Source organism: Malassezia pachydermatis (genome assembly GCF_001278385.1).
Source record: "Malassezia pachydermatis strain CBS 1879 chromosome Unknown scaffold4, whole genome shotgun sequence".
In the NCBI taxonomy this organism is placed as follows: domain Eukaryota; kingdom Fungi; phylum Basidiomycota; class Malasseziomycetes; order Malasseziales; family Malasseziaceae; genus Malassezia; species Malassezia pachydermatis.
This window is the reverse complement of record NW_017253141.1, coordinates 764,923-788,435: the sequence shown is the minus strand read 5'-3', so window position 1 is coordinate 788,435 and position 23,513 is coordinate 764,923. Positions and strand designations below refer to the sequence as shown.

Sequence of the window (23,513 nt, the reverse complement as noted above, 5' to 3'; positions counted from 1 at the left end):
TAGCCTAAGATACCCCCATATCGCTGACTAAAATGCGAAGATGCGTGTGATATTTTGTTGTGTCACCACCTCTTCGATGGGCGATAGGATGGCCGCGCCAGGGCTACGGCGTCTGCCGCCGTACTGGTACGAGTACAAGACGCGTGCAAAGACGCGTTGGTACGGCCGTCAAATTCTAGAAGTATTTACGACCGAGTTTCGCGATCGTACCAAAGAGTATTATATCTGGGCCATTCATCATGGTCTGTGTACCGTGAATGGCGAGCGCGTCTCGCCCACGTATTGCATACAAAACAGTGACTTTATTGTGAACAAAGTTCATCGTCATGAACCCTCTGTGACGAATGCGCCAGTTCGTATCTTGTATCGCAATGACGACGAGGGACGCATTGTCGTTGTGAAGCCAGGCAGTATTCCTGTACATGCGACGGGTCGATACCACCACCACACACTCGTCGAAATGGTCAAGGAACAAGCCCATCTGCCGCATTTGTTTACCAGCAATCGTCTTGACCGTCTTACCTCCGGGATCATGGTGTGTTCTACGACGAAAGAGGCGGCGTGTGAGCTTGGCAACGATTTCAATGCAGGTCTTGTGAACAAGGCGTATGTGTGCCGAGTTGTAGGCCGTTTCCCTGACGGTATTGTCGATTGCCGCGAACCGATCTTGAGTGTCGATCGCCAGAGTGGTCTCAACATTGTGCACCCCAAGGGCAAAGAGTGTCGTACGCTCTTCCAGCGTCTGTCGTACGACGCTGCGACAGACTCTAGTGTCCTGTTATGCCGTCCCATCACTGGACGAACGCACCAGATCCGTGTGCATGCGCAGTGGCTGGGCCATGCGATCAGCAATGATCCCCTATACAACCACCCGGTGTGGAACACCGTCGATCGCGACGTGCTGGCCACAGCGCAGCCGCGGCATTATGAACGTGTCGGTGGCGAGTCAGGCAATGTCGAGGTAGAACGTGTCCTGGCTGCATTGAAGGGCACGCGTGACGATACAGAAGGGTGGGCCCGCTGGCGTGACTATGTTCATTTTGGCGAGCTGAACAAACAATTAGGCTACGAAGACATCTACGTCCCCGGCCCCAATGGCGAGCCTGCGCCTGCACCGCCAGGACCCTTGGCAATGAACGAGACAGAGACGTGCGATGTGTGTCATATCCCTCTGTTGCCGGAGTCGAAGCCCGAGGAACTGTACATTTATCTACATGCGATCAAGTACTGGACAGATGCATGGGTCTTCCAGGACGAATTGCCCTGGTGGGCTAGTGAGCAATGGCAGCAACTAGACGCACAGCCAGACCTTACGTTGCCAGATTCGGCCCTGATTGCGCATCACGCAGGCGAAGACGATGTACTGGGCCTCGGGAAAGGCGGTGCACAGCGACGTGTACAGACGGAGCTGACGATGCGCAAGCGGATAGGCGACTACGCTGTTGTGACGAGCTCACCTACTCCGACACTCACAGAGATGCCGCCGCTGCTCTTGGAAGTGCCGCGCGGCTTGGAAGATGCAGCTCAGCGAGAGATTCTTCGTCGTCTTCCCTCGACGTTGGCCGCGACAAGCAATGCGACACTTGAATCGGCGCTGCATTCCGGCATGGTGTGTGTGCCTGCCCCCTATCATGCCTGGGCCTTGGCATCGTACGACGCTGCGTCACTCCCTGTCGCCATTGCTGCGTACTGGCGCGTGAGCCAGGCGGTGCTCCCTCGCTCGATCCTCGATGCCCTTTTTATCGAGCGTGTCCAGGCGCTGGGCATGCATGGCCCGGGCCACGAACTTGCTTCGCCACTCACTCAGTCCGAACAGGAGCTGTTGTCTTTTGTTGATGCGGTGTGGTCGGCCAGCGAGGCTGAGCGTACACAGGCCCTTGCGGCATGGCAAGCACAGGCACAGGCAGAGTCGACCATCGGTCGTCGATGGTGCGTCAGCGTGGACCGAAGCAGCTACGTGTTCCCCACGCTCAGCTCGCACCTCTTGGAATCACATATGCAAGAACTGGTCGCCGCCTGGCTCGACGATGCGACGTGGACGTGGGCGCCGCGCACCGAGGCGGATCTCGTGATCAAGTGGACATTGGCACCACGCTTCGGCGTACGTGAGTCGTTGCAATCAGGACCTCGTGCTCGTCAAGGCAATCCATCAGGAACGCTGTTTGTGCAGCTGCAAACGCCGCATCGAGCGCCCCGTACAGCGGAGGCACTGCGCCTGCGACTTGCGCAATCACGCGCAGCTTGTCTTGCGTCGATGGTCCCGATCGCGCAGGGCACGCATGCCAGTGCCTTGGCGAGTGTGGACGCACAACTAGGCCTTGGCTTGGACGCTATGTTGCGTTCACGAGGACGTGAGCCGACTACCGATACGTCACCCACATCGCTTGACGCGGCGCTGATCGAAATGCCGGAAAAACCGCGGGAAATGCCACATGCCCACCTGTTTGACCACTATGTCGCGGCGCTTCAGCAGCTGGATTCCGCGCTCTCTGTAGGCGCTCGTGCGCTGATTGTAACAAGTGAGCCACGACTTCTTCGGCGTGCGCTGCGCGAACTGGAAAACCAGGCACGACGGCACCACAAACCAGAGACGCTACGTTTAGAACCGCTGGTGAGGGAGCAGGAGGCGGACGATGCTATGCTCCCTATGGAGGACGCGTCGACTATAACCGATGCCAACGAAGAAGTCACGCTGCGCGAAGGACTACGCTCCTTTTCGTACCACCACAGCTACGTCGCACAAGTCGTGCTAGCGCCGCTGTTCGCACGTACATGACGTCATAGAGAGAGGGAGAAAGGACCCTGTGTGTACGTAAGCAAAAAAGGGTCTGGGTGTGTGTCCCTCATCGCAACGTAGCACAGCTAAGCACGTACAGCATAACACTCACGCACGCGACGCGACGCAGGAGCGGGCGAACAATGGCGCGCCCGCGGCCTTGGTGTGTTTGCCTTGCTTGTTTATGGGTTTGTACTCCATGTACGCAAGGTGTACGTGCGTTAAGTACGATCAATGAATCGATCACCGGGAGCGGTAGCGAGTTCAAAGATCCCACGACGCACCGCAAAATTTCTGGACAGGACCTAGAAGAGCAGCTGATTGTGGCGCAGTACATTGCTGTAGCGGGTCTGACACTGTACGCGTGGGAGTATTTGTGCACGTTGCTTCGTGAGTTGTCCATGTGGTTGCATCCTAAGGACTTGATACGACCGCAAGTCATGTTGTTTTTACTGATCCGATATGCGACCATACCCGCATTGATCTTACCTTCCTACAGTTTGTGGGGCAACTTTTCTTCCGAACAGCAATGTTTGAAGCATGAGCAGGTGGTCATTGCTGTCGTCCAGTTTTTCGTCTCTTGTATTTTCTCATGGCGGACCATTGCTATCTGGCGTCGAGAACGCTGGATTGTGGTCCTTCTCACTGTATTTACGATGCTTCTCCTTGGTACCAGTATTGGTCTGCTATACTTTTCCATCGACGTACTTATCGTTACTGGGGCCTGTCGTCCTGCGTACGACGTCCGCCTGGATGTCGACAAGCCGAAGTCCGCCAACACGGTAATGTGGTTCTATATGTGCAGTATGATCTTTGATACCACGACACTGGTGCTTTCCATGTACAAACTGTTTATCTACGCTAATATGGGCCGCCGCGTCGCGGCGACAGTCCGCTTTGTCGATCCTTTTGCGGCCCATCGCGAGCAGCTGGAAAAGGCGGAAAGTGACCCTGCGGGCGGGGCCGCTGGCACTTGCGCAGGCGCAAGTGTTGATCCCATGGGCAAGGAGGTGGCGCCACATGAGCACCGATCACGAAGCAGCAGCATACAATACCTGCTGAATTTGCCGAGCAGTGTATTGACGGCGATTCGATGGTTGTACCGTACCGCGTCTGGTGTGTATACATGGTGGACGTCTCTTACGCCACTCGTTGCACGCCTCATTGCCAACGGTCTCATTTACTTTGCCGTGGCCACGGCATACAATGTGAACAATTTCGTCTTAGAAGCACGACAGTCACTGCACTCCAAGAGCTTCCTCGCCTTGTACCCGCCACTTATGTGTGTGTTGTGCCAGCGCATGCTCCTCACGGAGTTTGATGCAGTATGGGCCAGGTACGATCCTGAACCAGAGTACCCGGGCCGTCAGTTGGTGGACCGTGTGGTGGGCAAAGACGCGCCGTCCAATGAGAAGAGTCAAAGTGTGATCCACAGGTTCGAGCAGTACGCCTCCGCGTTGGAAGAGCGGCATGCCTCCCTGGTCTCGCCTCGCGGCGGAGTACGCTACAGCGATCAACACCCCTCGCGCTTCTCATCGTTGATGAGTGTGCTTCCTATGCCCGTGACAATGAGTCGACGACCGTCTGCCTCGTCGCAGCCGCCACAGGCGCCACAGCCGCCGCCGCAGCCACAAGCATCACCACCCAAACCGGATGTAGCCTCCCAGGAGCTCGCACCTTCCGTCTCTGCGACGCCACGCACCTCCATCGCGACCGGACCAGCGCCCACCTCTGTGGACTCGGCCACAGCGACGCCACGCGCGTCGGAATCGCCAGGCACAGCACCAGCGCTCACTCACCGAACCTCTATGCGGCCCGTATCGCCTGTATCGCCCCGCACTAGGACGGCCGCTTTACCGTCGACGTCTTCGCCGTCCCACCGTCGTACAAAACTCACACGTGCTCAGGAACAGCAGGCAATTCGTATGGCCGGCTTTATGTAATATAGATCGACATCGTAGTCATAACAATATGCATGTAGGAACGAAAACTACATATGGTATCATGGCACAACCTGCGTCGTACTGGGCGTCGGCATCTCGCCAGGGATGATGCGCTCACGATCAGGCACGTCTTCGGCAAACGCTTGCAGACGTTCCGACGTAGGCTTCGCAGGTCCATCGCGCGGATGCGTAAAGTAGCAGTCAGGTCGCGTGCATCCATCGCCGTAGCGGCAGGGCACACTGCTGCGTGGACGAGCCGATGGATGCGAGAACATGCAGTCTGCACGGGTACACGCCGCGCCGTAGCGGCATGGCGTCGACGACGAGGGCATAGACTGACCAGGTGGTGGAACGAGCGTGCCATTGGCATCATAGTGGGCATAAGTGCACGACGGATTGAGACACTGCTGCTGAAATCGGCAGGGCGTCGCTTGCGCTGTCGTCTCATGCCGCGCCGTCGCAAAAGCCACAGCCGGGCTAACATGACTCAGAACGCAGTCCTTGTCGGTACATGCGCCGCCTTTCTCGCACGCCTCTTCGCGCAGGACAAGCGCACTCGCATCACCGTGACGGCCTGCATTCGCGGGCGATGGATGACTGTAGGGGCACATGGGGTTGGTGCATTGCAACGACCAGCGGCACAGCGCACTCTGTGTAGGCTTCGTGGGAAACGTAGATGGATCGTTTCGGGGCGGCGGTGCCATCGTCACTGGCGGCACAGAGGGATTGTTGGGCATCATAGGATCAAGTCGGGCAAACAGCGAAGGGCCCTCTTGGCCTGCCATCGATGCCATCATCGCCATGGCGAAGGGCGGCGGCATCGGCATCGGCATAGGTGGCATACCGTCGTTCGGCGTAAAGGGCGCCGCGCGTGGATCAGGGACGCCAGCCCGCGCAAGCAAGCTTGGCGCGTCCTCACGCTGTGACGCCGCCTCCTTCTTGCGCCGGCCACCTGCCGGGAAACGCTCCCGCTCCTGCCGACGTGCCCGCCCACGAATGGGCGAGACTTGCTGGGTGTCTGCCCACCGATCCTCGCGCGAAGTTTGTGTCCGATCTGCGTCAGGCCTAGAAGGCGGCGGCGGCGAGGCAGAGCGTGCACGAAGGGGGGCAGCGGGCGCCGCCGGCGTGTTCACGCCCAGCACCTCACAGGCCTGTGCCCAGATCTTATGGGCAATTGAGGCGTCCAACTCGCCGCCCATCAAATCACGCAGCTCTTCTTCGATCATGGAGGGGCCTTTGCGATTCGCGATCATCACGGTGACATACTCCGCCATGACCTGATCGTCCTGCGTCGCAAGATCATGTGATACCAGCACTTGCTGGATCGAATCCTGGACACGCGTAGCCTCAGGCGTTCCCAGCTCGAGGGTGAGCATGGTCGCGGTCATGATGGCAAGAAAATGTGTCGTGTGGCTACCAAACGAAAGCGCCCACCGTCGGCCACGACCCCACGCGCCGGCCAGTGTATCACGTGATACAAAGGCGTCGTGACAGTGAGCAACGAGGCTCCCCTGCTTCTGCGACGATGGTACGTAGGAGGGACCAGGACGTGGACGACTTACTATGTAGCTGCCGCTTACGCTGCTCAATGCGGCCCAAAATAAGCCTATGGTATGTGGAAGGAGGTGTATTTATACGTGCAGCTCGTAGAGCTGAAAAACAGCGAGACGTTCAATGGCCACCTGGTCGCCTGCGATAACTACATGAATATCACCCTGCGTGACGTGTACCAGACGAGTCCGGTATGTGTGCATGGTATGCTGACAGCAGAGTGGCGAGCAGTTCTGGAAAATGCCCGAAGTGTACATCAAGGGCAGCACGGTACGTCCACCGGCACGACTCACACCCTACAGATCAAGTACTGCCGCGTCGCCGATGACTTGATTGACGCTGTGCGTGAGTCGGAAGAACAGGCACGCAAGCAACGGCAACAAGCTGCGAATAACCAACGTGGTCATGGCCGAGGAGGACGTGGACAGCGTCACGGCCATCACCACCGTGGCGAGCATGCGCATGGCCACCGCGTCCGCGCTTAATGTAGTATACATAGGCCTTACGCCCTACCAAAAAGGGCTCACAATGGAAGCATTCGCTTGAGAGAAACGACTATGAGCGACCGACCTAGGGGACGTAATAGCCAATGGAAAGGCTTACAGATCGAGATGGTCGCTCGTCTCGGTAGGCCTGTGGATATTCACGAGTTCCACGTCAAACACGAGCACGGCGTTCGGAGGAATGACATCGCCTGCACCTCTAGCGCCGTAGCCCAGGTGGGGCGGAATCTGCAAACGGCGCTTCTCACCGATGCACATGTCCTGCAAACCCTGATCCCAGCCCTGGATCACCATACCACGGCCGAGCGTAAATGCCTAAACGGTAAGCAGTGCGTCTCTATACATACCAGAGGCTGGCCACGGTCTAGCGACGAGTCAAACTTCTCACCCTCCCAGAGACGGCCTGTATAGTGCCTGGGGTGAGCACAACACCAATACGTACATCGAAAGCTGATCGCCCACCTGCGACTTGATGTCACATGTCGCAGGGCGGTGCGTAACGCCGATACGCAATGTCGTGGGTGGCTCTTTGGCGTACACAAGCGCACTGGCGCCGAGGACCCACGCAACAAGCGAACGAACCTGCATAGTAAAACTACAAGAGAACGACGCTCGGCTGCTGTGCCTCGGGGTAGGGGTCGCGTCCCCGGCACGTTCTATGTGGAGGCTTCGCGCGGCGACGCTTCTCCACTTGCAGAAGCCCCTGCAAGCTCGGAGAGAAGGAGCGAAGGCAGCTGCTCGAGTTCCAGCGGAATACGAACACCCAGGCCAGACGGTGTAGGGTGACGCGGGAAGAAAGCTACCATATAACTCGGTGCACGGAGGATCAACTGCATGATCATACTGCTGCGTAAGGCGTCGACAGGTACATACGTTGCATTCACATAGACCAACACACTCCCGCCGCAGGGCGAGGCTGATTGAGGATCGTCCTGCGCTACGTCCAATAGGTCAGAAATCCATACGTGCACATTCTTAATGGCATTGTAAGGCTCCCAGATCATCGTTGCATGCGTCGTGCCCTTGGTATTGTGATGATCCAGCGCTTTCGTAAGGAAGGATTGTAAGCGAGAAAGAAAGAGGGTATATTCGTACAGCTCCCACAATGGTGCCATGAGCGTCGAACGTGCTGATGGACGCTGAACCGTGATGGCAGCTGCATGCGTATTCCGCAGCGCAGAGATACGCCGAGTCCATCCACGCACCATACGCAGACGCAGCACATGCAATAGGAGGGTAGGCCAAGCAGTATCGGCCTCCAATAGGTTGGTGCTGGTGGCACGCTCATCCTCGGATCCATACGGTACCAGCTCGAAACGTACATCGAGTGTCGAAGAAAGAGGCAGCTCAATGCTATGGTCCGTGATAGTACGGCCCAACACAGGAGACAGTGTGCCGGACTGCGCAATCAGTTCACGGAACAGTTCCATATCTACCGCATCCAGCTGTGCATCGTACAGCTGTGCGTCATAGTCCGTGGCCGACGCTTCAGGGATGCTTGCGCTCGACCATACACGAGGGGGCGACTGGGATGTATCGCGGAACTGCACACACAACCGACGCCAGGATCGATCGGGGAACGCCAACTTCGCTTCGTCGGACGAAGACGCATCGGCCCAGTAGGCCAGCGTACGTTGCAATACGGAGAGCGGTGCCTCACTGGGACCGTAGCCGATCCATGCGTCACGCGCGCCTTCTTCTTTGACAGACCCGTCGCCCTGCATGACAGGCATACCGAACCCTTGGAGCACATGATGCGATGTGCCCGCCGTATCAAAGCGCTCTATATCCATCAAGGGCCGACCTGGCGTGAGTTTCCAGCCACGCCGCTGGATCTGCTGGAGCGCTAGCCAGCGCTCGCGCTCCGGCGTATGAGAGGCACGCAGCTCGTCGGCACCCTGCGAAAGGAGCGCTGCAACGCGGCGTAAACTCGCACGTTTCTCCTCCAGGACTAACTTGCGCTGAGACAAAGGCGGGGGTGGTGGGGGTTCTGCTTCGTCGGGCAAGGCACGCTCTAACGCACTGAGTGAGATGGACTGCGGGTCAAGGAAGTATTCACTCTGGGCGGCGAGCACAGTGTTTGTTGGCTCGGTCCGTGAATGCTGGATGAGCATGCCCAGCAAATTTTGTGCTTGCTCTGCATGAAAAAGAGCCACTTCAAGTTGATGGACCATCGCATCGCGAAACGGCACAAACTCACTCTCGCGAATCGTACCTGGCTTGCTGACCACCTGGGCCGCGTCCGAAGACGCAGGTTCGGTGGTCGTCGACGATGTCGGCGGCTCGTACGCTGCCTGCAGAGCTGCGAGAGGATCCGTAGACGAAGCAGCCCCGCTGGCCGTCGGCGTAGAGGTGTGCAAAGCAGATGCATGTACATCACTAAACTCGCCACGCTCGGCCCATAAACGCAAACGCTGTGCACGCTGTGCTTCCATATATGACAATCGCGGCGCGACTATACGCTGGCCGTCGGCGTGGATGTCCAACAAGGCACGCTCCGACGCCAGCGGGGCATGCGCCGGGGCCAAGGTATCCAGAAGCACTTCAGGCGTCCCCTGCGGCGCTTGTACGCGCTCGACCGAGATGCGAAGAGTCTCCGCGTCGCTGGTCATCACGCTCGCTGCACGGTGCGTCCGCCCACTGCGAGGTGGGGCAGGCCACCCACTACAACGCCTAGCCACGTGACGCGTGCAAGCAAGCGAGCGCGATATGCACGGCCCTGGGCTGTGGGCAAGCGAGTCATTCTTCTCTTGCATCGACAGGATGAGCGTGCTCGGTCTCGATGTTGAAGCGTACAAGCTTTGCAAGGATCACAAGCCGGCGCACTTTCAGTTGGAAAATGTAGTGCGGCCGAACATTTTGGCGCTGCAGCCGTACCGGTGTGCGCGTGATGACTATCAAGAAGGTGTGCTTCTGGATGCGAATGAGAATGCGTTAGGCACATCGATTCCGCCTGCACTGAACAAGCATACCCACTTGGACCTGCATCGGTACCCTGATCCATCACTTCATGGCGTTCGTCCTCGTATTACAGAACTGCGTGGCATGCCACACTCAGCGTTCACATTTCTGGGCGTAGGCAGTGATGAGGTCATTGATCTTATCCAGCGCTGTTTCGCACGACCCGGGCAAGATAAGGTCCTGATTTGCCCTCCAACGTATGGAATGTACAGCGTGAGCGCGGCTGTCAACGATCTGGCGGTCGTAAAAGTGCCGCTGATCACCGAAGGCGGTCAGTTCCAGGTGGATGTGCCGAAAGTGCAAGCAGCGCTGGCGGCGGACCCCTCGATCAAGATGGTCTTCTTGTGCTCGCCAGGCAACCCCACCGGTACGCTTATCCCACTGTCGGATGTGCGAAAGATCCTCGAGACACCCGAGTACCGTGGTCTCGTCGTTGTGGACGAGGCCTACATTGACTTTGCGCTGGAAGAGCAGGCGAGTGGACAGAAGCACGGCACGGAGCCACTATCAGCTGCCTCCTTGGTATCGGAGTACGCCAACCTTATCGTGTCCCAGACGCTGAGCAAGGCGCACGGCCTGGCCGGTGTTCGTCTCGGTCTGGCGTTTGCGCAGCCGCCGATTATCCAGGTGATGAACAATACCAAGGCACCATACAACATTTCGTCGCCTGCCGCGTACTTGGCAGCACAGGCCTTGACAGAGGAAAGTGTCTCACACATGCGTGCCAATCTACGCACCCTCATCGCGAATCGAGACCAGCTCGTGAAGGATTTGGCGACGATTCCCTCGGTTGGCCACGTCTTGGGCGGCAACGATGCGAACTTTTTGCTGGTCCAGATCCTCGACAAGCCTGGCGGCGTCCCTGATAATGACCGCGCGGCCATGGCGTACAAGTGCATGGCTGAGAAACACGGCTTGGTCGTGCGCAACCGATCCAGTGAGCTGGGATGCAAAGGCTGCCTTCGTATTACGATCGGCACTGCCGAAGAAAATGCGATGTGCATTCAACTTTTGCGCTCGCTCCTAGCGTGATCATCGTACATAGTAAGGCCTATGAATTACATGGATGTCCAATGAACAAAAGGTATCTAAACAGCAGGCCTATGCCGCCAGTGCCATCTCAGCACGCCGCATCTCCAGCTCGGTTTGGCATGCTTCGTAGTCTTCCTGCGCCTCGGCCCGCTGTGCGTCAAGCTCTTTGTACTCCATCTGTGCAAGACGTTCTGCGGCTTGCAAGCGCGACACATCTTCTTGCAATCGCTCATAGCGGTCCTGCCCGGCAGCCGGCTCACTTGTAGCCAGACGCTCCAATGCTGCAAGCCGAACCAGGCCTTCCGACTGCGCCGTAGCTGCATCTCGAATACGTCCCGCTAGCATACGTGAGCGCGCTTGGTAGCCACCCAGCAGCTTGCCCAGTGTTTTTTCTCCTTTCACAGCCATCGTGGCCACCTCGTTCATGCGCGCCTGCAGCGCGGTAAAGCGCGCCTGAGCACCTTGCATTTTCTCAGCATGCGAGAGCGAAGAGTCATCCGCTTGGGGCCACATGGCAGGGGGGCGCGTAGCATAGACACGCTCAAGCGATGCAGCCTGCGCCTCGATCATTGTACGACACACCTCTGGTTTGGCGCCGGGGTAACCGAGCGACGTGGCAACTTCCGCCTGGACCAAGGCACGTGCCGCTGCCAAACGCTCATCAGACACCTCCGCAAGGGCATGACGTACGCCCCCGCCATACCGACTACCAGGGACAGGGAACACTTTCGAATCATGGACCATAAGACGCACAGCTTCTTCATCCACCAAGCGCTGCGCATCAGACGTGGACGTGCGCAAAGACGCTAGCAATGGCAACAAGGCCTCTGTATCCACCTCCTTTGCACGCGGCAACGACTGCTGCACGACAAGTGATCGTCGCGCAAATTCGCGAACCTTCTCTTCCTCGGCCAAGAGCTGCTCCCGTGCATCACGGATCGTCGCATCTTCAGGGATCGACGGCTCGGTCGTTGTGTCCGTCACTTCAGGTGCTGCATCTACGACGATGTCAAAGTCGTTCTTCGGCGCCGGCAAGGAAGCGAGGCTAGACAAAAGCGAATGTTTGGCCATGCGTGCGAGAGACTTGGCATCGCGTGGCGTCGGAGGCGCAGCCAAGCCAGCTTCCTGCAGGCCAAGGACATCACGATACGGCGTAGCAGGCACCTGCGACGCCCGCGGCGTGGCATCCATACCCACACTTGGCGGCGGCGCCATCGAAGGGGCATTGTCACCGCCTAGCAAGGGCGTCTGTGTGATGGTCCGTTGATGCAGTTCACGCGCCTCACGCACGAGGGCATCCGTTGTACGCATAGGGGTGGGCGTAGGTGCGTCTGCACGGCCCGTCGCTTCCATGGGCGCATAGTGGCTTAGCAAGCCTTCCGTCGCTGCACCATCCTGGTGGTCGACCAACGCCCGCGCGGCCTCGCTAGCCTGACCCAGCTTGACAATCTGCTCCAACTCACGTTCACCCACTTGCGCCTCCGGCAGGGCAAGCTTGCGTCGCTTTGTGACCTGCTCCGCTTCACGCATCCTCTTGAGCGCCTCTTCGTGACGTGCAGGCTTGTTCATCGCCCGCTCCCGTCGTTTTCGGGCTTCCTCATCGGATTGCTGTGCGCCTGGCTCCATCTGTTGCAAGGTACGACGCATCGGCTCTTCATATGTCTTCGCCAACTCTTCTGTCGTATCGTAGAAACCTGGCGCAGGCTGTTTTTCAAAGGGAATTTCAGCATTGTAGTCAATGCCTGCGGACTTTGCCTTGCCTTTGGCTAGAATACCAGCAGCTCGGAGTTCACGTCGCTTTTGCAGCGTAGAAAGACGACGTGATTCATCGAGCGCACGTTCGCGTGCCTTTCGCTTGGCCTTCTTTCCCTCGGTATTCGCGAGACGAGCTCGCGCTTCGGATAGCATCTCCTTTTCGTCTTCGTCCATATCCACAGGATCCGGCTTCGCTGGGCGCGACTCTGGGTCAGGATCAATCTCACCAGGGCGAAGCTTGAGCACCTGATCGGCGCTAGGACCTGCTTCTTCACCAGGCCCAGTCAGACCTAGTTCTGAATCCTGCGACTCGGCATCGTTTAGGAGTTGTTGATAGCGTTCCAAGCACTGCGTGGCTGTACGTCCTACAATTGGGGCAATGGTCCGCCATTGCGTCGGCATGAGTTTCGCCATATGCAAGAGCTTTTCATCTTCCTCACGAGACCACTCGATCTTCTTGATCGAGGGATCGAGCCACTCGTACCATCGAGCTTTGCACTGCTTTGGTGTCTTGCGGACGAGCAGCGAAGAAATACGAGCCCATTGCTGCGTGTGAGTTGTACAATGAAACGTACGTTCATTCCATATTTGGATACGGCCGCCTTGAGAATCTCATCTTCGGTCTATATGTCAGAAAATATGCACGTACGTTCTTCCACACGCCGCCCTTGACGACGCGCACCATGGCGAAAGGCGAGCGAGGGGCATGGCTCGACGACGCAGCGACGTGCGGCAGGTCACGTGGCCCAAGGGCGCTCGACCCCGCGACCGCCGACCGCTCTCCACGTCCAAGTACGACATCCTGCGGTGGGGCCTGTTCGTTGACAATGCCACGCCTCGGTGAGACACGGCGTGTATGCCGCTTCCGACTTCCCAGCATTCCTCTGTCCATGAAAACACATGGGCGTGCGATCGGCGTGTACGCGGCCGGCGCCGTCTTTGCGGCGGGATGGTGGCTCTTCTTTGACGCGTGTGTGCGCTCGCACCAACTGCATCAACCGCCGCCACCTGATCAGACATACGTCCCTCCGCCCGTCGCCATCAAGTTGGATGACTGGGCGCCAGGTATCTCGGCGACGATCGGTCTCATCATCGTTAACCTTATTGATAAGCAGCACTTGCTAGACGAGGCTGCAGGGAGTCTCACGGCGTGGGGTGATGATCCTGTGCTGTGGCGTACACGGATGTGGCTTTTTGTCGGCTTTGCCTTCCTGGCTGGTGGTATGGCCGGAAGCATGGCTGTACTTATCATCAAGTACATGGTCAACCCACACGCAGTGGGCTATGTGGAATTCGGCGTGGCTGGCGTTCTACAGAACGTGGCGATTATGGCGTGCGCTGTGATGCTATGGTTCAGCCAGCGCAGTGAGAGCGAATACGAATACAACCTCACTTTGTAGCTCAACATGTATATGTAGGATGGTATGATGAACAAGCAAACCGCAAACACTATAGACCATGTCCCAACTCCAGCAAGGCACGTTCGACTTCCATGGCATCGGCTGAGGTGAGAAAAAAAAATATATACGTACCTAGATCAGATGAGCGCATACTAGCTGGTGACCATGCCCGCTGCGACGCAGGCGAGGGCGACAGGGTAGACCGGCTTCCCTGTCTGGGCGTAAAAGGACTGTTGTGCGTCGAGGGTGTGCGGTGAGAAGCTGATGGCGTGACAGAGCGCGCTTGGAAGGGCATACTGGATGGGCGGCCCATACCGATCGATGCGCGGAAAGGGGACGACGTAGCAGTCGCCGAAGGACTCGCACGGAACGAAGGCGAGACACTACGGTGGTGGGCGCTGGCACCTGGGACAGGCGATACAGGGCTACCACGGTACGATGGCGTTCGCGTGCCTGGCTGTGTAGGTGTATGAGTCGAAGAAAGCGACATGGATGATGTCGCATGGGATTGCGAGACGCTTCGTGCCAAGGCCTCGCCCACCGAGACGGGCGTCGCAGGTGGTACCGGCGAGGCCATTGCTGTCGATGAGACGCTGGCAGGCAGGTAGAAAGCTATCCATGCTTCTACCACGTTGAACGTGAACACAATGGTGAGTGCATACCGCAGCCAGAGCAGGAGCGCATCAATCATATCGTCCGTGCCGATAGGCACACTGTCTATACGCATTAGAACGTCAAGTGCATCATAATACCAATCCACACTGCTAGGCCATACCAAAGCTAGTCCCCATAACGAAAACAACCCAACTGCGTTCCATAGGATGCGCCGCCGGGCTGTAGGAATCGACATGGGCTTGGCTGGCGTGGAAGAAGTAGCCTTGGATGGTGACGCCGACACCGTGGCTACCGCCGCAGAGCGACGTGGGCTCTGTGTCGACGCTGGTGGTGGCATACTTGTACGCTCTGTGCGTACAGGTGTAGCCACCCCAGCACGAATGGGCGTCGTGATCGTGGCCATGCACGTCAAGCCCCAGCGAGAGTCGGTGGTTCAAAGGAGAGGGATGTATCACGTGAGAGAGTGTTGATCTCGGCAGCGCCTGGGCCTCCTTCCTCCGCCTCCCTCCTGGTGTGTTATTGAAGGATGAGCGACGCAGCGCCTTTATCGAGCCTGACACCAGCGCAGATCAAGAAACTCCAGCGTGTGTTCTATATGATTGATAAGGATGCCGACGGTCGTGTAAAGGAAAGCGATGTGGTGCAAGTACTGCGCAATCTAGGTACGTATACACGACACTGACCCTAGGCGCTACCGATGCCACGACAGAGGCACAAGCGTGCTTTTCGGGGTCGACGCCTGCCTCACTCGAATCTATGGGATTTCTGACGATTATGAGTCACACACTAGGCCCTTTAAGTGATGTTCGACAGCTCATGGACGCGTTTGCAAGCTTTGATGAGAAGGATGAGGGTATGCTCGATGTCGACGTTGTGCGTGAGATGCTCGATCACGACGAGGATCTCTTGGCCCACTGGCTCTCGCCCACGTTCCTTGATCGATCACGCAAGCGATTTGATTATCGAAAGTGTACGTAACAGGGCTATTAACAACGTTCTAGTCGTGACAACGCTTAGCATGTGCGAATGGCACGATATCGAATAACGGTCTGGCTCCATCCATCCACCCTTAGGCATCTTCCACATGCTCGAGCCCATAGAGGCCAAAGCGGCGCTTGACCATACTGCCGTTGTTAGTGTACCATAGGCATACGTACTCAATCTCGTCCTGATCTCCAGTGTTCTTCGTCAGATCGTCACTAATCTTCACCGTATGACGCCCATTGATGCTGTATAGTTTGATGACCATATTAAGCGCCTTGCTGCGCTCCCCCGAGGACGAGCGAGTGAAGTCGTTGGTCAGATTGGTACCCACGCCTGCATGTAAGACACATCGTACGTACCGAAACCAGCGAGGATGCCGACCTCCTTTGTCAGCTTCTGTAGCTCAAGGCATCGTGCGACATCCAGGCCATCAGAGAAAATAATCAGCTTCTTCGATGGGTCGACGCCGATGCGGCGGTACACATCGACAGCATGCTGCAGAAACTTGGCACTATCGCCCGAGTCCTGGCGAAGACCACGCCAGCGCTTCAGCAGCTCAATGCCCTTGTCATCATGCAGCAAGTCGTCCCAGAATACCTTGGTACTAAACGTATCAGTGAGAGCAATCGTCAGATTGTCACCGACCGTCTCAGGCGTAAAAGCGGGAGGCTGGTACACTTGATCCCACAGCTGAAGAGCATGCAGATTCGCGTGATCGTAGCCACGAATCGCCGCGATACCCATCGTCCATTCATGAGCAATCGTACCGCTCGGAGCCAGGTGATACTTCTTGGCAAAGTACACGTTGCTGGTACCCAGCAGTTTCCCGGCGCCCGGCTGATTCGACGACTGGATATCGGTATGCGCATCCAACAAACCCTGGATCACAGCTTCGTGGGTCGCAAAGGAGCGACGACGGCGCGTACCGAATTCGCTGAGAATAACACCATTCTCGAGCATCTGCCTGCCCTTCTTGTATGCCAACTCGCGCTGACCGCGAATCGACCAGTCCTGCTCGCACAGGGCAAAGTACGTTTCGCTGATGATGGCCATCACAGGCACCTCGTACAGAATCACCTCTTTCCATAGGCCATGAATCTCCAAGTCGAGATGACCGTGCTCACCATCGCCATGGGGCACAAACGACAGTTTGATCTGCTCGACAGGTTGCAACTGGAATCTGGACAGGAACTGCAGGTACGGCTCACGGAAGTAGGCACAGTGCGTACGAAGCCACGACAGTTCGTCGTCGGTGAACTGTAGACGGCCAAGATCTATAAAGTGAGCAGAAACCAATAGACGTACGCTCAATACTCTTCTGGATCGCATCGACTGATGCGCGCGTAAACAACATGTCAGGCGCCCGATTCGTGAAGCGGTCTGTCGGTCAGTGACGTTGGTACGTACATGTGACTTGGGCCTCAGGGAAGTGCTGGAGCACTGCCTGCTGCATTGTCATTTTGTACAGATCCGTGTCCAGCAAGGACGGGAGGAGTACCGGTACTGCGGACGTCGACATGATGGCGTGCCAAGAGAAAGGAGCGACAGGGCCCCAGCTAGGGCCCAGGTGGGATGAGTGGAGGTGCCCATGTCGAAATCCGTCCCTATTTTCCAAGCTTCTATGTCAGGGCGGCGGCCGGAAGTGATAGTAGGACGTCCGGCAGGCCTGTTCCCACCACTCGGGGAACGACTCGGACAAGGTGCCAATGCACGTTGCTGCGATATAAATACGACGCGATACGTGCCTGGTACGCCACCAAATATACACATACTAGGCACGACGGTGTTTGGTGCCAAGACGGCGCCATCGAGAACGACGGCGCCATCCCGTAGAATACAAAATTTACCCTGGCATGAGCAGGCAGAGCACATACGCACAATGATGCAGCGATCTCCGATACGTACGCGGTGCCCAATCTGCGCCGCCTCAATGACAGAGTGTGCGCCGATGTGGACATAGTCGCCGAGGCGCATGGGAAAGTAGGAAAACACGCTGGGCGTTAGTGGGGCGCATACCTACCCCTGGTACGTCTTGCAGGGGGGGCGCACGACCGTGCCTTCGCCGAGCGATACGTAGCGGCCCGTGACGATGACGACCGACGAGGACGACTCGTTCTTGGGCATACTGCCATCGGAGGTAGCACGAACGACGCGTGTCAGATCGCCGCGGATCATGACATCTGAATGGATGGTACATTTCCCACCCAGCACGATATTGCTTGCGCCATAGATAATCGCACGTCGCGAGATCTTGTTGCCCGTCGCCGTCGTCTGAATGTACTCGCCAGGCCGCGCTGACGGCGTAGGCGGCGGCCGCGTAGTGCTTTCCCCCGCTTCCATCCTGCCCCTTAGGATGTGGAGGTGAGAGACTGGCCGACGACGGTGCCGCATGGCTGGGTATGTAGGCATCGCACACTACGGATAGGCGTCTCTACAGGACCCCGTTTGAACGAGGCGGTAGGCCAGACGTGTCGGCATGAAGCTGCGAACGTGCATCGAAAAACAGAGACTCGTTGCCGCCGAAGGCCGCCGAGGTATCAGCGCCGCCCAGCCCACTCACATCATACCGTGACATGAGCGACTGCGCAAATCCATCCACCGACACATCGAGCGGCGGCAGGGAGTAGCGTGCGTCCGGCAGCGTCGTTGCGGATATCATCATCGAGACAGGGCGCTGGCTACGTGGCTTGGCCACAGGGGTGTCTGGCGAGTACGGCGGGTGCTTCGGCGCGACGGCCAGCGGCGTACTTTGCGATGGCGTTTCGTCGATGGTACGTGTGCGTGTGTACGCAAGAGGCGTATGCGCCGAGGGCGAGGGCAGCGGGGCCGCTGCTGGTGGGCGGTCCTGCGTCGAGAGTCGCGGCCGGCCCTCGCCTTTGGTCTTCTCGCTCCGCGTAGGCTTCGGCGGCGTCGCTGGCGCCGCCGTGTACAGCGCAGTGATCGGCGGGAGGGGCGGCGCTAGCGTCGAGCCGGTGCTGGGCGTGCGTGGCTCGTCGGTATGCGACAGGGGTGGGGGGGCCGGCCCCTCTACGTCGGCGACTGTCACGATGGGTGTCGTGCTTCGTTCATGGTGCGACGCTGGCTGGGCAGGCGAGAGAGCGATGGGCGGCACTTCCGGGACGACTGTTTCCGGCATCCACATCGCGAGGCCACTGCTGGTCGGCGCAGACACGCTGGCCATCGAGACGTCCGGCGACGTCGCGAGCATCGCCGGCATATGTGGGCTGGACACCGAGCTCGTACTGGTCGGTGTCATGGCGCTGGGCATGTACTGCACACAGAAGGAGCGCAGGATATCGGCCACGACGCCATGGTACGCCGTCTGTAAGCGGGCCAGCTGGAACATGCATCGCTGCAGGATGAACGACAGGCCCCGCAAGAGCACGGGGATCTCTTCAATGAGCTGCTTGTGCATCGAGAGGAACGCCATGGCCTCGGCACTCTGCTTCGTGTTCGGACGCTTTGCACGGTCGTGCAGGTAGCGGCGGTAATCAGCCTCTTTCGCGGCGCGATTCAGCATCACCATACGTGGCCGGTCCAGCAGCGCCAGCATCGCACGCACAGGCGCATGCACAGCGCGGTCCAACGACGCTTCCAGCTGGCCACATACATCACCCAAGATCCGGCGCTGCAGCCGTGTGTGGAACTGCACGAGCCGGTCACGCGCCGCGCCATCGTCGTGCATCGGTCCACACTCGTACACGGCAATCCACTCGTGCACAAACGCCAGCTGCGACTCGTACATCGCACGCACACTGCGCATCCAAACTGTGCAGTGCTGCGCAAATCGGTGGATCGCATGCTCCGCCTCGGTCATCTGCGTCGTGAGCGCCACGTACTGCGCCTCGTCGTCGGTCAGAGGACCGTCGACCTGCGCCGTCTTCTGCCGTCGCAACGCCTGCGCAGCGCCTGTACGACGGAACGTCTGCTTCGGCGGCGCCGGCAGGCCAAACCCATGCTGGCCGACCATGTCCATGCGCTTCTTCGACTCGTTAATGCGGTCAGCGACGCCCTGCATCTGCTCGAGCGCCTGCTGCAGCTGCGTGTACTCTCGCTCATGCTTGTCGGTATGCTCGAGAATCGATCGTAGGAAGAGCGGGTACTTGAGCACACGCTGCACAGGCTTGATCAGCAGCGACGATAGGTCCCACGCATGCGAGTGCTGCCGCGACGCCTCGTCACAGTCGCGCAAGAAAGCCGCTGCAGCTGGATGATGCGTCGTGACGTAGGTAAGTCTCGCAATCGCCGCCTCATGGCGCGAGCAGTACAGCGAGAATGCCTGCTCCAACACGCCCATCTTGTCCACAAACACCTCGGCAATGCTGCGCTCGCCACGCGCACACGCCGCGAACTGTGCCGTCATCTCCTGTGCGAGCGCAGCACACGTCTCGACGCCGGCAAAGATCACATAGATGTCTGTAACAGACAACGGCGGCGCGGGCGTCGGCGCAGCACTGCTGCTCGACGAGACGGAGCCCCCAGAGAGCGGGGCAGAGGGCGGGTGCAGCTGCTGGAACGCCGTGCGTACATCTGCCACGTCCGACGCAGAGAGCGCCAAACGCGTCTTCGAGTCGGCCGTCCCATACAGCACGCCATGCTCCGTGTCAGGCTCCGACGAGAGGCTCGAGAGACTGCGTGGCGGCGCTTCTGGCGACGGATGCTGCCACGACGAAAACGACGCTGTGGAGCTGGGCGTAGGCGTGCGCAGGCCGGCACGAAGTCGTGCTTGCGCGAGGTATACATTCTTCACAACGCCCAGATCCGCCGCGTAAATCCGCTCCGTCTCTGCCAGCTCGTTGAGCAGGTGCTTGCGTTGCCGCTCATTGCGTTGCTGCTGCTGCTCCGAGGAGGAAAAGACCGACGACGTGGCTTGCGTGAGCGCCGCATAGGGATTCGGCATCTCTGGCAAGTCACGGAAAAACGACGCAAGGCGCGGCGATTTGCTCGGCGTAGCGGGAGGCGCCGCGGCTCCCGCCGCTCCTGCGGACGTGCCTTCCATACTCGGACTCGTCGGCGTATCGCTCTTTGTCCCTCCAGAGGGTACGCGGCGCCGCGCTCGGTGCCACAGCGTATGAGAAGTCGGCGGACTGGGCTCTGTCTCCTCTGGCGACGTCGGCCGTCCACCTGCACGAAAAAGGCGGCGGAGATTGGTCGTGCTGTGTCGTGGCTGCAGCTTGTCAGGGAGCGATGGCTCGGTCAGCGTGGGCAGTACCAAAGGCGACACCACCGGCGGCGGCGACGTGGGCCGGCTGCGTCCTTGCGAAATCGATCGGGCGCGATGCCCTGCGCCCCATGTCATACTCAGCCGACGTCGTAGGGTCTGGTGTGGCGACGCATGCGTACTTCCCGACGGCGAACTGTCATACTCCAACGGCACGGAATCCGTCGAGGAGCCTGCGTGCAAGACCAGGCCCAGCCCAGACGTACTTGGTGCTGCTGCTGCTGCTGCTGCTGCCGCACGTCGTTCGCGCGATAAGGCCCATGTCTTCGAGGTCGTGGCATGCTCGGTGGCGTGGTCGGACCACATGGTATGGCCGGACGAGGAGACCGTGGGCGTATACCGGCCATACTCATCCATCGAGCCACGTGCTATGGGCGAGACAGGCCGCTCGTCATCAAGCGCACGATGGAGAGCGCGTGAGTGCGTCTGCACCCGTGATCGCGCACGATGCAGAGCTACTTCGGAGCTGGTATGCGATACATCACTGCCCAGATGTGGCGTGGAGCGAACGCTGCGTAGGTGCGGCGACGATCCATCGCCTGCTGTGGCCATGGTCGAGTCGAGCGTGTGGATCGACGAAGCCGGTGTGCCATTCCCACTCTCTGTCGACGAGGCCGTGGCCTGCATCAGCGAGGGGAAAGGCATCGCTGCGGCGGCACTCCCCAGACTCGGCCGCGGACTGCGACGCAGCGTGGTAGGTTTGTCTAGCTCCTGGAGGTACGGAATATCCGTCCCCAGATCGATTGGGCTCATGACTGGGACTTGTAGCGTAGGCACGGCCGTGGCAGACGAGGGCCATGACACAGCCGGCGACGGCGGCGACGTGCTGGGCGACGTTTGGCTCGAAGCCACACGCGACGGCGCACGTGGCGGCCGATCTGGTGGCTTCGTCGAAATGGTAGGATACGCCTGCGACGATCCCGGCATCGTCCCCGATCCCGCTGTCTCACACAATCGCCGTGCACAGGCTGTATACACAAACCCTTCGCGCGCGAAACGTGGCAGAGACGAACGCGTCGGCGTGCCTCCACCCATCCAACAGTCAGTCACGTGGCGACGCGTGCGCCAGCGTGCCAACCCACCCCACACGCCCTCGCGTTCGTTGGCCGTCGAACAGATTCCTTCCTCCAGGCGGTGTCTCGCTCGACATACATACTGGCCACAATGTCTATGCCATTCTTGTTACAGTTTAGGCAGTCATCGCCGCCAGGGCATACCTAAATCTATCTATCAAATCCATAGAAAACCAAAGGAACGAACGTGCGTCATGAACTTAGTTCACCTGGTCGCACGAAAAGTCGCGCTGCGTCGGGTCACGGGGGATCCAGCCGTTCTGCACACCCGCGCGGTAGCTCCATTCATCGGCGTTGTGGTTCTCCGTCTTCCAGGTCCACATGATCCAGCCGACACCACCCTCGTAGGCGTCCACCTGCGCCTCCCAGTTGCGCTTCAGGTTGGCCTTGAATCCATCCGAAAAGTTCTTCGCGTTGCCAGTACGGCCATTGCAGCTGCCACGACGCGTCGAGCCAGGGAACGTACCGTCGTAGCGGTGACCCTGCCAGCGACCGTTCAGACCGTGCGCACAGTCGGTGAACACAGGCGACCACTCACCAATGAGCATGTATAGATGGTGGTTGGCGTTGGCAAGGCCCGACTTCAGACCACAGTACCACTTGATGCGGTCGTCTTGCGACAGGGCAATCGAGCCAGGGTCGAACAGGCGGTAAACGTGCGTGTCGATCATCACATCCTGGTACTTCGGCGGGTTGAACTTGTTCGACCAGTAGTCGTTGTACGCCGGGTTCTGGAACGCATCGCCAATGATCACAAGCAGCTCCGAGTCCGACTGGCTGTTGCGCACCGCGTTGTAGCCGCGCTTGTACAGGCCGTAGACCTGGTCACGGTCACCGTTCGGCTCGTTCACGACCGAAATACCAGTCACAGCAGGGTACTTGTCCTGGCTAAACTCGCCAGCCAGAATGTCAAGAATCTCAAGCCAGTTGTTCTGGTCGTTGCCGTTCGTAAGCCAGTGCGAGTGGTTCGTGTGGCCACCATGGTCGTACGGGTTCGCACCACCCGGCACAGTGTGCAGCTCAATGATCATCTTCAGGTTGTGGTTCTGGGCCCAGTGCGCAGCCTGCTTCAGCTTGCTGTACTGGTTCACCTTGACATACGGGTCGTTGCCGTACGTCTTGATACCCCAGTACGGGAACGGCACACGGACGTGGTTCAAACCCAGAGACGCAATCTCCGCAAAGTCATCCTCCGTGATAAAGTTGTCGTAGTGGTCGCGCAGAATGCTCACAGCCTTGTCGTGGGGCACGTACTTGCCAAACGACCACTCGTCAATCACACGGTTGTCGTCGGCCTGCTGGTAGATCGAAGGGGTGATAAAGTCCTCAATCACAAGCCAACCACCCACACTGACACCACGGACCTTTCGGTTGCCATAATCAAAGCGCAGGCCAGAAGGCGCGCGGGTCTCCAAGCCCGCGTCCTCCGCACGGCGACGGCGGCTCATGTGGCGCACCGTGAAGCCGGGGCCCTGCTTCATTGTCTCCGCGTGCTCACGCGCAAGATCGGCATCGTTGCTAACACGCGCCAACACTACCGACGCCAACAGAGCCAGAGTCAAAAGAGAAAAGAATGTACGGCTCAGCATCCTCTAGGCAGCCACAAGGCGAAAGGGAAGGGAAGGGAAGAGAGTGAAGTTGTACGGGACGGCGCCAAGAGAGATAAATATACACGGCGTGCCAGAGCGCGTCCGCAATC

At 58.7% G+C, this 23,513-nt stretch overlaps 15 protein-coding genes across 15 annotated transcripts; 6 read left to right on the top strand and 9 right to left on the bottom strand.

The window, feature by feature from the left end:
• Positions 1–88: 88 nt before the first annotated feature.
• Positions 89–2,776, top strand: Malapachy_4151 (pseudouridine synthase; the record flags this gene model as incomplete). Its single annotated transcript, XM_018138606.1, has 1 exon — positions 89–2,776. The coding sequence occupies one exon, from the start codon at positions 89–91 to the stop codon at positions 2,774–2,776; it is 2,688 nt and encodes an 895-aa protein (XP_017991689.1).
• A 184-nt stretch (positions 2,777–2,960) lies between these two features.
• On the top strand, positions 2,961–4,719 carry Malapachy_4174 (translation initiation factor ribosome mrna-bridging subunit; the record flags this gene model as incomplete). Its single annotated transcript, XM_018138629.1, has 2 exons — positions 2,961–2,964; positions 2,987–4,719. The coding sequence occupies 2 exons, from the start codon at positions 2,961–2,963 to the stop codon at positions 4,717–4,719; spliced, it is 1,737 nt and encodes a 578-aa protein (XP_017991630.1).
• Positions 4,720–4,778: 59 nt separating this feature from the next.
• On the bottom strand, positions 4,779–6,107 carry Malapachy_4166 (hypothetical protein; the record flags this gene model as incomplete). The annotated part of the gene is made up of 1 exon (XM_018138621.1): positions 4,779–6,107. One exon carries the CDS (start codon positions 6,105–6,107, stop codon positions 4,779–4,781), a length of 1,329 nt encoding a protein of 442 aa, XP_017991612.1.
• A 225-nt stretch (positions 6,108–6,332) lies between these two features.
• Malapachy_4152 (sm-like ribonucleo protein) lies at positions 6,333–6,755 on the top strand (the record flags this gene model as incomplete). Its single annotated transcript, XM_018138607.1, has 3 exons — positions 6,333–6,461; positions 6,487–6,540; positions 6,573–6,755. The coding sequence occupies 3 exons, from the start codon at positions 6,333–6,335 to the stop codon at positions 6,753–6,755; spliced, it is 366 nt and encodes a 121-aa protein (XP_017991688.1).
• Positions 6,756–6,869: 114 nt separating this feature from the next.
• Malapachy_4136 (peptidyl-prolyl cis-trans isomerase fkbp14-like protein) lies at positions 6,870–7,361 on the bottom strand (the record flags this gene model as incomplete). The annotated part of the gene is made up of 3 exons (XM_018138591.1): positions 6,870–7,088; positions 7,121–7,187; positions 7,216–7,361. The coding sequence occupies 3 exons, from the start codon at positions 7,359–7,361 to the stop codon at positions 6,870–6,872; spliced, it is 432 nt and encodes a 143-aa protein (XP_017992025.1).
• Positions 7,362–7,429: 68 nt separating this feature from the next.
• On the bottom strand, positions 7,430–9,385 carry Malapachy_4162 (hypothetical protein; the record flags this gene model as incomplete). The annotated part of the gene is made up of 1 exon (XM_018138617.1): positions 7,430–9,385. One exon carries the CDS (start codon positions 9,383–9,385, stop codon positions 7,430–7,432), a length of 1,956 nt encoding a protein of 651 aa, XP_017991608.1.
• A 151-nt stretch (positions 9,386–9,536) lies between these two features.
• Malapachy_4147 (histidinol-phosphate aminotransferase) lies at positions 9,537–10,766 on the top strand (the record flags this gene model as incomplete). Its single annotated transcript, XM_018138602.1, has 1 exon — positions 9,537–10,766. The coding sequence occupies one exon, from the start codon at positions 9,537–9,539 to the stop codon at positions 10,764–10,766; it is 1,230 nt and encodes a 409-aa protein (XP_017991653.1).
• A 69-nt stretch (positions 10,767–10,835) lies between these two features.
• On the bottom strand, positions 10,836–13,206 carry Malapachy_4132 (cef1-required during g2 m transition; the record flags this gene model as incomplete). The annotated part of the gene is made up of 3 exons (XM_018138587.1): positions 10,836–13,067; positions 13,097–13,144; positions 13,171–13,206. 3 exons carry the CDS (start codon positions 13,204–13,206, stop codon positions 10,836–10,838), a joined length of 2,316 nt encoding a protein of 771 aa, XP_017992029.1.
• Positions 13,207–13,348: 142 nt separating this feature from the next.
• Positions 13,349–13,921, top strand: Malapachy_4148 (hypothetical protein; the record flags this gene model as incomplete). Its single annotated transcript, XM_018138603.1, has 1 exon — positions 13,349–13,921. The coding sequence occupies one exon, from the start codon at positions 13,349–13,351 to the stop codon at positions 13,919–13,921; it is 573 nt and encodes a 190-aa protein (XP_017991658.1).
• A 49-nt stretch (positions 13,922–13,970) lies between these two features.
• Malapachy_4169 (hypothetical protein) lies at positions 13,971–14,939 on the bottom strand (the record flags this gene model as incomplete). The annotated part of the gene is made up of 2 exons (XM_018138624.1): positions 13,971–14,023; positions 14,054–14,939. The coding sequence occupies 2 exons, from the start codon at positions 14,937–14,939 to the stop codon at positions 13,971–13,973; spliced, it is 939 nt and encodes a 312-aa protein (XP_017991607.1).
• A 123-nt stretch (positions 14,940–15,062) lies between these two features.
• On the top strand, positions 15,063–15,581 carry Malapachy_4150 (calmodulin; the record flags this gene model as incomplete). Its single annotated transcript, XM_018138605.1, has 3 exons — positions 15,063–15,198; positions 15,225–15,506; positions 15,538–15,581. The coding sequence occupies 3 exons, from the start codon at positions 15,063–15,065 to the stop codon at positions 15,579–15,581; spliced, it is 462 nt and encodes a 153-aa protein (XP_017991690.1).
• Positions 15,582–15,605: 24 nt separating this feature from the next.
• Malapachy_4138 (nicotinate phosphoribosyltransferase) lies at positions 15,606–17,039 on the bottom strand (the record flags this gene model as incomplete). The annotated part of the gene is made up of 5 exons (XM_018138593.1): positions 15,606–15,660; positions 15,694–15,853; positions 15,880–16,794; positions 16,826–16,900; positions 16,928–17,039. 5 exons carry the CDS (start codon positions 17,037–17,039, stop codon positions 15,606–15,608), a joined length of 1,317 nt encoding a protein of 438 aa, XP_017992031.1.
• A 324-nt stretch (positions 17,040–17,363) lies between these two features.
• Malapachy_4143 (hypothetical protein) lies at positions 17,364–17,860 on the bottom strand (the record flags this gene model as incomplete). The annotated part of the gene is made up of 3 exons (XM_018138598.1): positions 17,364–17,368; positions 17,395–17,513; positions 17,541–17,860. The coding sequence occupies 3 exons, from the start codon at positions 17,858–17,860 to the stop codon at positions 17,364–17,366; spliced, it is 444 nt and encodes a 147-aa protein (XP_017991657.1).
• A 91-nt stretch (positions 17,861–17,951) lies between these two features.
• Malapachy_4158 (rho guanyl nucleotide exchange) lies at positions 17,952–21,668 on the bottom strand (the record flags this gene model as incomplete). The annotated part of the gene is made up of 1 exon (XM_018138613.1): positions 17,952–21,668. The coding sequence occupies one exon, from the start codon at positions 21,666–21,668 to the stop codon at positions 17,952–17,954; it is 3,717 nt and encodes a 1,238-aa protein (XP_017992008.1).
• Positions 21,669–22,014: 346 nt separating this feature from the next.
• Positions 22,015–23,403, bottom strand: Malapachy_4135 (glycoside hydrolase family 5 protein; the record flags this gene model as incomplete). Its single annotated transcript, XM_018138590.1, has 1 exon — positions 22,015–23,403. The coding sequence occupies one exon, from the start codon at positions 23,401–23,403 to the stop codon at positions 22,015–22,017; it is 1,389 nt and encodes a 462-aa protein (XP_017992022.1).
• Between the last annotated feature and the right edge of the window lie 110 nt (positions 23,404–23,513).